The sequence below is a fragment of the Coenobita brevimanus genome, chromosome 84 (assembly GCF_032717465.1).
Source record: "Coenobita brevimanus isolate Jiangsu-jjx chromosome 84, ASM3271746v2, whole genome shotgun sequence".
NCBI classification, from domain to species: domain Eukaryota; kingdom Metazoa; phylum Arthropoda; class Malacostraca; order Decapoda; family Coenobitidae; genus Coenobita; species Coenobita brevimanus.
This window is the reverse complement of record NC_137037.1, coordinates 41,874,190-41,889,568: the sequence shown is the minus strand read 5'-3', so window position 1 is coordinate 41,889,568 and position 15,379 is coordinate 41,874,190. Positions and strand designations below refer to the sequence as shown.

The window sequence follows — 15,379 nt, the reverse complement described above, 5'->3', positions numbered from 1 at the left end:
AGTAGTCCCATAAAGCACATGCAAACAATTGCCCCTGCAGGGCCATCCCACACAGTGAACCAATGTTCCCTTGTGAAGAATAATACCTCGCCACAGCAAAATGCAGGGAAAAGTGTTGTGGTTTGGTTCTTGTATGAAAGCCACATTTGTGTATCTCCACCTTGTTAACTGGGGGTACCATAGTAAGCTCATCACCCTGCTATTTGGTTAGTCAGGCCTCAGATTTCAAAAGCTCAATAGAATGATGAAGTGAATGTTAAGGTACCTAGCTTGAGTATAACGATGGCAGAATTCACTTATACGACAATTGTGATGGCCGGGTACAACAATCCTGCGCACATGTCGTGCTGCATGCAAGCTGACAGTCAGATGTTTGACCCAAGATGGCTGACCAATGTTTATATGTGCTGAACCCCCATTTTAGGCCTCTATACACGAGGCCTCCTTCGTGCCATCCTTTTGAAGACCACATGTTGCTCAACCACTTGCTCATATGTCTCACAAGGCTATCAAAACACCACTGCTGTTGCTAAATAACAGTACAAGTGTGCAATAAATAGTGCTGTGTATGAGTGGAGAGAAAGTTTTGAGTGTGAAATACTGAAACTTGTGACTTGGTTATTATGTCTGGCACCATCCCCAGCAGAATGCATGGCTCTACTGATGGTGTTAACAGCAAACCTAAAAGGGTAAGGCATAGCTTTTCCCTTGATATGACACTGGATACTGCTAAGCACCATAAGGAGGGATAGGGAGTGAGGAAGACTGCTGAGGCCCTTAAGTTGCACCAGTCCACAGTCTACCATAATTTAAAAATCTGATGCTGTCCTAGTGGCATTGCTGAACATGCCTACTCTGACTACTAAGTGCCCAACAAAAACTAGGGAACCTATTATGAAGGCGATGAGGCATCTCCTTGCACTATGAGCTAATGAACTCAACAGAGTAAAGCAGCCCCTGCACTGTAGCTTCATCTTCACAACACTTCTCGATTTGTGGAAGAACCTCACAGAAAAGAAAAGAATAGAGGCAAAGGATGAGTTCAAGGCAAGCATAGTGTGGTTCGAGTGGTTTAAAGCCCGTACTGGCCTTAGTCACGTGACCACACACAGGGAGGTTGCTAGTGCTGACCTTGTGGATGCTGAGACCTTCCATGCCAAGCTAATGGGGATCATCAAAGGAGGGGGATACTCTCCAAAACAGATCCTGAACTATGATGAGACAGGCCTGTTTTGGAAACATCTCCTGTAAGACTGATATTAGCAAGGAAGAATGATGTGTGCCTGGCTTAAAGGCACCCTTCTCCTTGGCGCTAATGCCGAGAGGGAGATCCCATGGGCACTCGCAGGATATATTAAGAAGAACCTGAGAATTATTTGGAAAAGTAACCCCAAGGCTTGGCTGACCCCTGCACTATGCCAATCATAAATGGCAAGGTTACCTGTCCCACTGCCTGTGTGACTATGCCAAGTGAAGCAATCTGACAAACCACTTCCTCCTCCTGGTGGACAACATCTCAAGCCCCCCTGACAGCATGATTACTGGGTGGACAATATGAAGGTGGTGTACCTGTCCCCCAACACAACACTGTTGCTACAGCCCATAGACCAAGGCGTCATCGCCACCTGTCCCATTGCAGACCTCATATGAGGCGCAATGAAGGTCTGCATGGGCCACACTGCAAGCCTCATATGAGGCACAGTTCATATTGATTACCTCAAGGGAGGTAAAATACTTTACAAAAAATCAGCCCAGCAGGGGTTATCACAAACTACCTCTGCTGCACCAATGAGCAAATGGTGAAAGTGAGTGATTAAAGGGAGACTAATGCACTGTGACAATTTTGGAAAAAAAATGCAACATAACGAACACCACTGACAATATCATGGCAGTGTGGAAAGAAGTACAGCCAAGTGCACTAAACACCATCTTGAGGAAAATATGGCCAGTGTGTTCACTTCTTCATGGGGTTCCCAGCAGTGAAGAACATTTGTTGTGAAATCTTCTACCTCTCACAAGAGGCAGGGTTTGACAAGGTCAACAAAGCTGATGTGCAAGATGTCCTGGAGAGCCACATCAAGCAACTCTTCATAGAGGAGCTCGCTAGGCTAAGAAATGGATGGCGAGGACGGTGGGAGGGACAAGTCAGCACATGTCCTGGACATCAAAGACGGTGAAGGAGTTCCACGCTGTGGTTAATGACACCACTTTGTACATCCAGAAAAATGACTCGAAATCAGTGAGGACCGACGTGGCGACATACAGCCCAGATGAGCTCTTGTGTGTGTACAGCAGTGATCTCCAATTTGTAGCACGTGGGCGCCACGGCGCCCTCGGAGTCTTATTATGAAGTCTGCAGGGTGCCCTGGAAACTTATGATATACTGTACCATATTTGTCATTCTTAGAGTTTTATATATATAGGTGGAGGAGCTCACCATCCACTCACTCAATGTAGTGCTGCTTTGGGTGTCTGCCCATTCCTCTCTTCCTTCCTTCCTCTTCTGTCTTTCTTTCCTTCATTCATTCCTCTTCCTTCTACCTATGGGTGACTTTGCACTCCCTCTTCTGTCTTTCTTTCCTTCATTCTTTCCTCTTCCTTTAGCCTATGGGTGACTCTACACAAAGTGACAAGTCAAATGGTTTCCTGTACACCAGGAAACCATTTACTACGCTGGTGGTAACCATAAAACCAAATTATGGTGGTTTAGTGGGTAATCCAAGGGGTGATTGGGGTTTATTGCTCACATAATGCCACTCAGGGATGAGTGAGGCTGGTCACTCTCATCTTATATGTTGAGACCAACTGCCTAGCCCCGGGCTCCTATGCTCCTCATGGGGCAATGTAGGATTGGATGATGGATGGATATATATATATATATATATATATATATATATATATATATATATATCTATCACTATATATATATATATATATATATATATATCTATATATATACACACATATATCTATCAATATATATATATATATATATATATATATATATATATATATATATATATATACACATATATATATATATATATATATATATATATATATATATACACACATATATCTATCAATATATATATATATATATATATATATATATATATATATATATATATACACACATATATCTATCAATATATATATATATATATATATATATATATATATATATATATATATATATATATATTGGGTGAGGAAGGTGAGAAGTGTTAATATTGGGGGTGGGGTTATGAAGGGTAGACCGAGAAAGACATGGGACGAGGTAATTAAGTGTGACCTCAGGGTTAAGGGACTGAACAGGGAGGCTGCAATGGATCGTGCAGCGTGGAGAGCCGCCATTAGGTGACCAAGGCCGACACATGCAAGCATGCTGGAGCCTTTAAAAATGAAAACGAATATATATATATATATATATATATATATATATATATATATATATATATATATATACACACACACACAGTGAACCCTCGATATAATGAACTAATTGGGAGGAGGAGTGGGTCACTATATCTAGAAGTTCACTATATGTAAGGGTTTCGGTATTTCCGAGGGATTACCAAACTCAGTTCGCTATATAAGGGGAGTTGTTCGGTTCTACATGCTCAAACATAACCTAAACTAACTCTATGAAGTTTTACATGGAGAATTCAATGGTTTATTAAGCTGTACATGTAAATACAAAACTGTACAAAGTTGTACATATAAATACAATGCAGTACCTATAATATGAATGCTGTATATTGTAGTACTATTAGAGTACACTTACTGTGCCAGGAAGGGATGCTGTTGTCACCATGGGCTGATTCGTGAACTTCTCTCGCATTTAGTGACCTCTGTTCACAAAATCCGGGGGAAGTTCGGTCACGATTTGGCCGTTCGTTATATCCAAAATTCGCAATACCGGGGTTTGTTATATCAAGGGTTTGCTGTATATACAGTACATGCTTGATTTAACGGAGAGCAATTTAGCGAAAAATAAAATTCCTTTTCCCTATGCTAGGTATAATGCAAAACAATTCCACTAAATGTAGCAATAGGCAGGACAGTGCCACCCCAGACATCTCTCCACCCTCTACAGCAGGGGTGGGGAAAGTCCAGCCTTCGGGCCATATAAGGCCCGCAAGACCATTTGATCAGGCCAGCGAGGCAATTCATAAATTCAATTTCATAAACTCATGAACGAAAATATATATATATATATATATATATATATATATATATATATATATATATATATATATATTCAATCCCTGCAATCTTAAAAGTATCTTACAAGCCAAACAGAATCATCTTAAGGTAATGGAAATACAATAATAAGACATTACATAAGTGCTAATCTCATCGATCGGGCTTTTTGCGCAATTTCTTAAGAGGACGAGCAACACCGATCGTACAACATCCACAAAAAACTGGCGGCAGCTGGCTCCACCCCAGCTGTGACGTAGATGGCTTCTAACCAATCAGAACTAGGTGTTGGACACACTGGAGGGGGGACCCAGGCCCGTAACCAGGCGGTGGGGGGTGTACCCCCCACCTCCCTCTTGCCACGTCCTTCTACTCCACTACCTTGTTACTACCCTACCTCCCACCGTTCTTACCACCACAACAACTCCTCCCACCCCCTCCTCATGCATCCCCCCCTCCAATGTGGATCCCCCCCATGTCCCCCACCCCAGTCATCTGGGGGGAGGGTATTTCTCCCCTACCCTCCCTCCATGTCCCTGTTCTCCACTTTGGCCCTTCCTTTGTGTCTTGTGCTGGCCTCCTCCCATCCCTCGATCCCCATCCACCCCCTCCTGGCCTTACCAACTCCCCCTACCCCCCACCCCCTACCTCCACCCCCTAGCACCTCCCAGGCCTCAAATATTTTGCGTATTTTTTACGCTTTATGGCACGTGTTTTTGAATCATTACCTGTAATTTATTGGTGTCTGTATACAGATATCCACACCACAATTACTTTAGCTGTCTTTAGTCGAAACCCACTTGAAAAAGACATTCTATTTTATGCCGACGCATGGAAGCATGTTGGAGCCTTCAAAACGAAACGAAATGAAAATTAGATTTGACAGCTCGGAGGGGAGGGGAGGGGCGAGGGGAAGTTAAGCGAGGGGAGGGGAGGTAAGGAGAGGAGAGAGGAGGGGAGGGAAGGGAAGGGAAGGGGATGGAGGGGACTGGAGGTTTGAAGAGGGGAGAGAAGGGGAGGATAATTTTTACTATTTATCATATTTTTATTGGGGGGTTCATGACCTATTTCCCTTGCTAGATTTGACAGCTCGGCGGGGAGGGAAAGGGGAAGAGGAAAGGGGAGGGGATGTTAGGCGAGGGGAAGGGAAGGGAAGGGAAGGGAAGGGGAGGGAGAGGATTGGAGGTATGAGGAGAGGAGAGGAGGGAAGGATAATTTTTATTTATATTTATTTGGGGGGTTTGTTACTACTTTATTTTTTCGAAGCACATTACAATGGTTTATAACATCTATATACACCAAAATAAATTGATTTTGGTGATTTTTGTACGTATTGTTGCGAAGAAAACAGGTGCGAGCGGCGTATTTTCTTTCTCGCCAGGGCCGCAACGGGTAACTATTATAAACTTTGACGGACCATAGCTCGGTAACTATTGGGTCTTGGAGGGTGGGGTTTGCTTTTTCAGGTGTGTAAATTCAAGCTCTATAAATCGGGCATAAAACTTTTAACCTTTGAGGAAGTCGAAAAATTGGCCTGCTTTTGTGTCCTGGGGGACAGTCGAGGCTGGAGAATTGCGTACCCTAGGGGTTAAGGTAATGGAAATACAATAATAAGACATTACATGAGTCAAGGGGTTTAGTAATCCAACACTGGATAATACATGCCAGCACTATGCCAAAGTATCTGTCAGTGTCATCACTAAATGAAGCTTTTGCCAAACATGTGTGTTTATCACACATACAGAAGACACGGATGGAAACTATCACTTACTGGTATTCCAACTGTTCCATGATTTTCTGTGTGCAATCTGACAAGGCTGATTGGCCATCTCATATGTTAATGGCCTTGATCTGTCTCTGGTGACCCTGTAGCGTCCAGCCTGGGCCTTCAGTTGGAGAGGGGTTACATGCAGACCACGCACAATTGAAAGGGAAGGTAGAAACTGTGCCATACCTTGACTCGAGATGGACTTCATGGCCTAAAAGGAAAAATAAAAACATAAATCATATTCCATGTACCATAACCATCACTAATAAATGACTAATAAACTCACCTACACATGCAAAAGAATGCAAAGAATGTATCACATTCGACCTGAAAAATACTGTACATTATGTATAGTACTGTACTATGATAAAATTATAAACACAACATTACCCTTTCAATACAATGATGTGCACCTGTAGTTCTACTTTATTCTTGCCAGGTACAGAGGATACTATTCAACTTTAGCAGGACATCTTGCACTCATGGGGTTAATGGAGACAATCTATCCCCTTCAGTTTGAAAAATTTCTTCAATATTTAATCAAAATTTTTCTAATTGTACCATGGGAGGAATACAACTGAAAATACAACATCAAACGGAAGCAATTAAATCATAATACTGGTACTGTACAATATGTACCATAACATAAAGTCAGTACCATAATAAAATGCCAAATATCTCAGGTATTCATAAGCAGTGAGTAGCATCTCTGCATGTAAGTTTAGGATGGAATGGGTTCACTGTTCTAGACCAACTGTTAACACAGGTTTCACTTAGTTAATTTTGTTACTTCATCACACATCTCAGTTCAAAATCAAACACTTCCCCTTTCATACTTTGGTCCAGCCCATTTACCCTCTTCCTTCCACTCCACAACCCCCTTTCTCCTCTGTCTCCTCTTCTTTCTCTCCATCTACCTCAACCTTCCCTCTAATGTTATACACTACTTACCCTCTTCAGCTCTTCATTTTCATCAGTGTCCATTGACCTCCCTGCACATTCAGCAGTGGTGACACCACCATCCTTGTATCAAAAATAAATATTTAAAGAGTTTCACTGCATGTTTTTCTCTGTATGATGGGCCATACTACAGGTGGTACAGGTGGTTAGATAATAACTCTTCATCAATGATCCATTTTATATAAAAAAAAAAAAAAAATGGAGAGGGGGGGGTGCTGGAGAGGGATCTTTTCCTGATATGGAACCGATATAACTAGCTAGCTCTACTTCCCAGAAGTAAAAATGCGGGAGGAGGGCAACATCAGCCTGCAGTCCAGTGTATCACATTTTTATGAGCCTGAGGCCACAACTAGAAGAACCCACTAAAATATCTCATTTTCAGCAGGTTACTATCATATTCAATTTAGATACATACAGCCTTCATTATAAGTCAGAGACGTATACCAAAGTATCACAAAATTTCCCATAAACAATAAATGGTATTTTAACCTCAAGGATCTGGCAAATGATAGGTACAGTACTGCCAGGTATATATTGTATACAGTACAGTACTTTATTAAATAATATTCTGTGATTCACCGTGCACTAATTAAGAATGTACAGTATATTGTATCATTTGTACCATTATAAAGGCCCCAGCATGCTTACATACATCGGCATTGGTCACCTAATGGCTGTACTCCATGCTGCTTGATCTCTGGCAGCCTCCCTATTCAGTCACTTATCCCTGAGATCATGCTGTATGACCTCGCCCCAAGTCTTTTTCAGTCTGCCTCTTGCAATCCTACCCCTGACATTCACATTTCTCACTTTCCACACCCAACTGTCATCCTCTCCACATGCTCAAATCATTTCAATCTACCCCTCCTCATCAGAACAATACTACAGTATGCTTAAGACCCATCCTTCCTCTCAATTCTTTTATTGTAATCCAAGCCCCCCATGGCCTTGCATTCAAGGACGCACTACACATCCATTTAATCACTGTCATTTCTGTATGCTTGAGTCTAAGGATATCCTCTTTCTTTACTGTCCAGGTATCACTAACATACAGCATTACATTCCTAAAACATGCCACATACAAAGATCCCCTGGCATGGAGGGAGAGCTGTCTCAATGTCAGTAGAGGCAACAGCTCCGTGAACTTTCTCCAACCATTACTCTCTCAAACCACAGAGCTAGCTTCAGCCCAGTCTCCAGCATATAACATGTTCCCCAAATAAAAAAAACTTCTCCACACACACGAGACTCACCAGCAAGCTCAATCCAATCATACCTGACAATCCCTACATACTCTCCCTGACACACCGCACAAACGAAATCAGCATTATCTCACCGTCTACCTCTAATACCATTATATCTCCTATGCAACCACTTTTCACAAACACTGCACAAGATGGAGTTTCTTCCCACGCCCTGTCCTATCGCTCTGGTACGGCCTGTGGACCCTCCAAAGAGATGTTGTCTGTGGCACTTAGGAGCTGCGGATTGGGAGGCGCTCAGGCAGTACTTCTTTGATTATCCCTGGAATTATTATTGCTTCCATGGCCAGGAGTCATCTGAGTGTGCCTTGCGCATTACAGAGGTTATTCTCTCGGGCATGGAAGCATACATTCCTTTCTCATATCCTTTGACTAATGCAAGAAAGCCTTGGTTTAATCACGCTTATTCTAATGCTGTCTGCTACAAGGTGAGGGCCTATAAAAGGTACCGGAGCCAACCCACCCTTGAATCGCATCTTTTATACGTTTCTGCCCGGAATTGTGCTAAGTCTGTTCTTCGCTCTGCTAAAAATAATTTCATCCGTACTAAATGCTCTCAACTCTCCAACTCAAATTCTTCCTGCTCCTTCTCGCACCTTGCCAAAAACCTTTCTAACAACTTTACCTCATCATCCTTCCCTAAACCTTTTCTACTCTGATGGCTCTGTAGCTATTTCTTCTACTGATAAAGCAGATCTCTCCACTCAGACTTTCTCCTCCAATTCCTCCTTAGACGATTCCGGTACTGTTCCTCCATCACTTCCCCCCCTGACTTCCGCATGGCTAACATTAAAATTTCTTCAGCTGATGTATTTTCTGCCATCACAGGCCTCAATACTAATAAGGTATATGGCCATGATGGAGTCACTCCTGTTGTTCTCAAGAACTGTGCTTCTGTGCTTACACCCTGCCTAGGCAAACTCTTTCGCCTTTGTCTATCAACTTGTACCTTTCCTTCTTGCTGGAAGTTTGCTCTCATTCAGCCAGTCCCAAAGAAGGGTGACCATTCCCAACCCTCTAACTATCGTCCAATTGCTTCAACATCCTGTCCCTCAAAAGTTTTTGAATCAATTCTTAATAGAAAAATTTTAAAGCATCTTTCCTACCACAACCTTCTTTCTGATCGTCAGTATGGGTTCCGTCAGGGATGCTCCACTGGCGATCTTCTCACCTACCTTTCAGACTCTTGGTCATCCTCCTTTCGGGACTTTGGCGAAAGCTTTGCCACTGCATTTGACATCTCAAAGGCTTTCGATTGAGTCTGGAACAAATCTTTAATTACCAAACTGCCCTCTTACGGTTTCTATCCTGCTATTTGTGCCTTCATCTCTAGCTTTCTTTCTGGTCGTTCTATAGCCGCTGTTGTAGATGGCCATCGTTCTTCTACTAGATGTATCAACAGTGGTGTTCCTCAGGGCTCTGTCCTATCACCAACTCTCTTCCTTTTATTTATCAATGACCTTCTAAGCTGTACATCTAACCCTATCCACTCATACGCTGATGACTCCACCCTTCATCTTTCCATTCGGTTCCCGCAACGGCCATCTCAGCAGTTACTTCAACAAACAAGGGATGAGGCTATGGCACACCTAATCTCTGACTTGGCTCGTATCTCTGACTGAGGTAAAAATAATCAGGTTATTTTTAATGCTTGATATCAAAGACTCAGTTTTTACACCTATCAACCTGACAAAATCTTCCACTTGTATACCCACTAAGTTTAATAATATTCAGCTTAATCTTGCATCATCCTTGAACATGCTTGGGGTTTCATTTACTCGGGATTTATCTTGGAAAGATCATACAGTATTACATCTCTTGTAAAATCTGCTTCCAAGAGATTAGGACCTAGGTGTGCTAAGCCAACTCTGTTCCTTCTTTACTCCTGCACAATTGTTGACTCTATGCGGGGTTTTATCCACCCCTGTGTGGAGTACAACTCTCATGTGTGGGGAGGCTCTCCACACACAGCTCTTCTCAATAGGGTGGAGTCAGAGGCTTTTCGTCTCATTAACTCTCCTCCTTTTACTGACTCCCTTCAACCTCTGTCTCTTCATCGCACTGTTGCATCTTCATCTCTTTTCTATCGCTACTTCAATGGTCACTGCTCCTCTGAACTGCCTGTATACATTCCTCCACCTCTACGACGGGCGCGTAGCACCCATCTAGCAGCAAACTCTCATCCCTTTACTGTCCAACTCTCTAATGCCAGAGTTAACCGTTATTCCCAGTCCTTCATTTATGCCAAAGGTCAACTCTGGAACTGTCCCCCTCTGTCTGTGTTTCCTGCTTCCTGTGATCTCCAGTCTTTCAAACGCAGTGTGTCCAGGCATCTCGAAATGATCGGACCTTGAATTTGGCTCTCTCTTGTATTTTGTTTTTCTCTTGGAAGGAACAATAATTGCAGGCTCACAGCCTTTGGTTCCTTCTTCTTCACATAAAAAAAAAAAATGCACATGGCCACTCTCCCTCTGCTTTGACAGTACCATCAACAGTTCAACAGCCCTAGATATCATCACTTTTGTTTTATCCAAATTTACTCTCAAACCCTTGTGCCCCATTTTGTCTCTCCACTCCTCCATTCACTCTCTTTAATTAACACCAAGTCATCTGCATACAACATCTCTCATGGGAGACCACTTCCAAAACCACATATGAGAAAGCTTCATGCAACATGAAAAACAACAAGGGGCTCAATTCTGACCCACATTCGCAGAAAACTCGGCACTCAAATCTCCATTCACTCTCACCTGGGTGCAAACACCCATATACATAGCCATAACCACTCAAAGCAGCCACGCTTTATCCCAGGCTTTCTCAGTGCCTGTCTCACCACCTCCCTTGGGACTCTGTCAAAGGCTTTATCCAAATCAACAAAGCACAGTACAGCTCTCTTTTTCTTTCCTAGCTATATATTTTACCAGAAGCTGTCAGACAATGAATATGGCATCAGTGGTCCCTATGTATGTGTACCCTGATGACTAAGTGATGTGGCGTGATGCAGCTAGTGTTAGACTAAACCTCAAAGTTGTTGCTACACAGTGATCCTGGCATGATCACACTAGGCCAGCTAGTTTGCGACTACTTAAGAAGTTCAGCGTCTTTTTGGAGAGACCTTGTATGAGGAGAGATTAAGAAGACTGAAGCTACTGACATTGGAAAGCAGAAGAAAAGAGACTGAATACAAACATTCAAAATAATGAAAGGAACAGACACTTCTTCCAGAGCAATAACAATTTTACTTGCAACTTGCACAAACTTTATAAACAACATAATACGGAAGATATTAAAAAGCACAGTGAAACTGCAGGCGAGCTCCCACACAGGAAATTTACAATCGTATGGTATATTTTTCCCAATAAATTATAACATAATTATCACCGTCTTGGTGGTAGGTGGTGACAATCATCATTCACTCACTCAACGTATTGCTGCCTACTTCTTCCTTTACCTTTATCATTCTTTTTCTGTTTCTTCCTTCCTCTCTTCCTATTTCTCCCATCTTTCCTGTCACTTTTTATTAATGTTCTTTCCTTTTCAGGCGGTTTTACATTGAGTGACAAGTCTAATGGTTTCCTGTAAGCCAAGAAACCATTTACAATGCTCGGTGGTAATCATATAACTAACCCATATGTGTTTCCTATGCGTCAACAAGTGGGTCAGCGAAAGGTCAGTATCAGACTTTTAGGTTAATCTGGCTCCAATGTCACTCTGTCACTACTTAACCCAACCTAATATGACTTGACTTAACCTAACCCAACCAAACTTCATTTAACCTACCGATAACTAAACTGAACAATCTGGGGACAAATGAGTTTGGGCTCAACCACGCCCATCACCCTCTGTAAGATGCAATTGCCGATATCATCAAACCTAACTTTGTGCTCTTTAGCCCGTTAACTGCTCTATACAGCCTGGGCTGTTCCGAGTGCGACTGCTCAGTACAGTCCTGGCTGCATGCCTGAATTTCGAATATAGTGCCATGGTGACCAAGGCCGACCCATGCAAGCACGTTTGAGCCTTCAAAAACGAAACTGAAACCGAAAAAGAAAACCATACATTCCAGTAGGGAATCAGACTTCGATGTTCATCCATGGCTTTACCAAGGTAAATATTGAGCTAATATTTCGTTACTATTTACTTTGGCATGTGTTCTCTCAATTCCTAAGACAAAATTTGGCCTTTGGGAATTTTCATTTTTACCCCTATGTCTGTGCACCACAGACACCTCCAAAAAAACGCCATACGCAGTTAACGGGTTAGTGACACATTTTCGCATAACTTGAGCCAGATGAATGAATTATACATTGTTTAGTAACATAAACTATATTTCTGCTGAATCTGGGTGTTCTAATGAAATTATAATTATGAATGACAGTCTGTCATACAATTTTCATCATTTGTTAATGAGAACTCACCTGCAGTTTGATCAAAAACTCTTCTCCCAAAGACTAATAAATTATTGGAATAGCTTACCCAATAATGTTCAACACAAAATTAATGCAGATGAATTCAAACATGTTTATGATCAAAAGAACACATTAAAAATAACTCATTGGCAGAGACAGTTTAAGTTGCGGGCATAAATGTGCCAACAGGTGCAATTACTAGTGGTAAATTATACTGTCAGGTGGGGTTGGTGGAGGATTAGTGCCCCTCCCTGTAAAACAATTAACTTTAAGCCCTTGACCACCCCGTTTGGGATGCATGGCGTCTGGCAATGAATGAATGAATGAATGAAGTTATATTTGGATGTGAAAGAAAGCGTTGGAAGAAATACATTAACATGGTTTGGCCATGTGGTGAGAATGGAGTGTGACTGACAAGAAGAGTGTTTGCGATCGAGGAGGTCGGGAGAGAGTGAGGGGGAAACCAAGAATAAGATCGAGGGATGAAATATACCTGTATATACGACAGAGGGGGAGGGTGTAAGTAGGGGGGGAGGGCAGGGAAATGGCAAGGGACAGGGAGGGCAAATTGTTTGTAGCTACCCCTTACGGGTTTGAGACGTCTGGCTATAGACTGAGAGACAGAAGTTATATCACCACGAAAACGATTCCGAGAAACACAGAAGACAACCACGGAAAAGATGAAGAGGATCGGTAAGGTATTCTTATTGCTTTAACTAAACCATATGATTACTTTTTCTTAATCAATAATATACAATAAAACCAAACCGCCTTGTTTCTGATACTCACTAATAATATATTTGGACGAGAAGAGTGCAACCCCAACATCATGTTCCTATTTTGACGTTTGTGTCGGTCTTGATTTGTGGACTGTCCTGGGGCATTATTTGCCCTTCAAACTTCTTTGTTGATAACTATCATCATTTGCTTGCTAGTTTATCCTTAGCATTTCAACACCATTACTTCGACGTAAAACAGCTTCAACATCGCTATCATTTTATCGTTAATACCACAATATCTTTTCCCTTTCTCCCATTACCTTTCTCTGCCTTAATGTCGTAAAGGGTAAATTCTGCACTGCAGCAATCTGTGGCGTTGTTTTATACTCATTGGCTAAATGTACTAGGCCGAAAAAAAAAAAAAAAAGTCACTCCATACATGTTTTTGTATTATAAGCGACGAGTGTAGGTGTTTCAATATGGCGGCCGAAATCATACGCTAGCGGTGGAGACAGTTCTCCATATTATAAGCTCACGATTGTACAGATGCAAAAGCGTTTTCCTTTTGATGAGGAAAATGTGCTGGGATCACTCAATATTTTTTATCCAAAAGTAGCTCTGTCTCCCAGAAAAACAAAAGCAATTGCAAAATTGGTGGTACACTTCCCTACTCTTGTAAAGGAGAAAGAACTTGATTCTCTACAGGAATAGTGGCAAGATCTGTTGCATTCCAGATCAACTCTTTAGCATCTCAGTCAATCAGCAACATATTTCTGGCATGAAATGCTTGGAATTAATGATGGGAATAATCAATCTACATCTGAATTTCTTTCAAGATTAATGTGTGATCTTTTAGTTCTACCACATGCTTCTGCGTCAGCTGATTTTTCTCACAAATGACTATGCTACAAAAATCAAGACCACGAACTGATTGTTGACCCACACAACTGTCGATCGGTTGTTTGCAAAACAAGCCATCGCTCGACAAGAAGTATCGTTCTTTGAACGGAAACCATCAAAAGAACTCATCATTGATATGAAAAGTGACAAAATTCGCCGACGTTACGGAGATAAGTGTTGCAGTGGTTGCAGCACACAACAGGCAACACGTATCCTTCCGACGAGACCGAAGTTGCCAGTGGCAGAGAGGAAAACAGTTTATGTACAGTACAATAATTCTGCTGTATAAAAGCCTAAAAGGTGAGTTTAAGGAGTTATACCTGTATTTGTATGTACATGTAAAAACTGTTACGTATATCTTGGTTTTTTTCATACTATCTTGGAGATTTTAGGTGAGCCGTTTTGGATTTTCCTATTTTCCCTGTTATGCTACGTGTTCGTAGCCCAACTCCTTGTTCTGTGGACGCGAGCGACTGATCTAGGGTTCCCTTCAAGACCGGGTCCAGAGGCTGCAACTAGAGGAATAGAGCATAAAAACTCGGGTCAACCAACCTTACACGTATGTTGCTATGAAGATAATGCAGTGCTAAACACAATACACTGCACAGATTAAACACACACTATGAGACAAGAGGACTCAGATTGAGCTACTGGTGACTGGGCTGCTATAGGTGTCTTCCAGCTGTGATAGGGGTCCCGTCAGGCGTGCCATCCCTCAGGAGACACGAGACCATTGCTAGGGGCCGGGTCGTCCGAGGTGGGCCGCTGGGTGGTGCAGAGGGAGGCCTTTCCCTGGTGGGGCCTCGGTGAGTAGGTCGACCCACGGGACTGGGGCTGGACAGGGCGAGCAGGTGCGGTTCCCTGCGCCCACTCCTGGAGGACTGCTTGTCGTTGGGGCCGGGGAGGTCTCGTCCTGGAGTCCTGGGGGCGCCCCTGAGTGACTGAAGGCTGCGGTCGTCAGGGGCTGCCTGCAGCGTCTCTTCTTCTTGGAGTCCGACAGCGAGGGGCGACGTAGGGGCGCTGGCTGTAGGGAGCGGATCCTTTGACTCACTGTGGGGCCACTCCAAATCCTCGCCAGCTGCAACTCCACCAAGGGGGCTGGCTCTGCGGGAAGAGCAAGAGAGGTGTCCTGCTCGGCCTCTGGATAGATGAGGC

The 15,379-nt window shown here is 42.7% G+C and overlaps 1 protein-coding gene across 2 annotated transcripts in view; it reads right to left on the bottom strand.

Annotated features, from left to right (window-relative positions):
- Positions 1–13,595, bottom strand: part of mRpS24 (mitochondrial ribosomal protein S24) — a 32,197-nt gene extending 18,602 nt beyond the window's left edge. For both annotated transcript variants that reach the window (XM_080280418.1, XM_080280417.1), the window contains exons 1-2: positions 13,395–13,595; positions 5,978–6,185 (exon numbers count right to left, since the gene is read on the bottom strand). In XM_080280418.1, the coding sequence (XP_080136544.1) occupies positions 5,978–6,185; positions 13,395–13,436 (250 nt within the window). In that variant the 5' untranslated portion in view covers positions 13,437–13,595. The remainder of the gene's footprint in view (positions 1–5,977; positions 6,186–13,394) is intronic.
- Between the last annotated feature and the right edge of the window lie 1,784 nt (positions 13,596–15,379).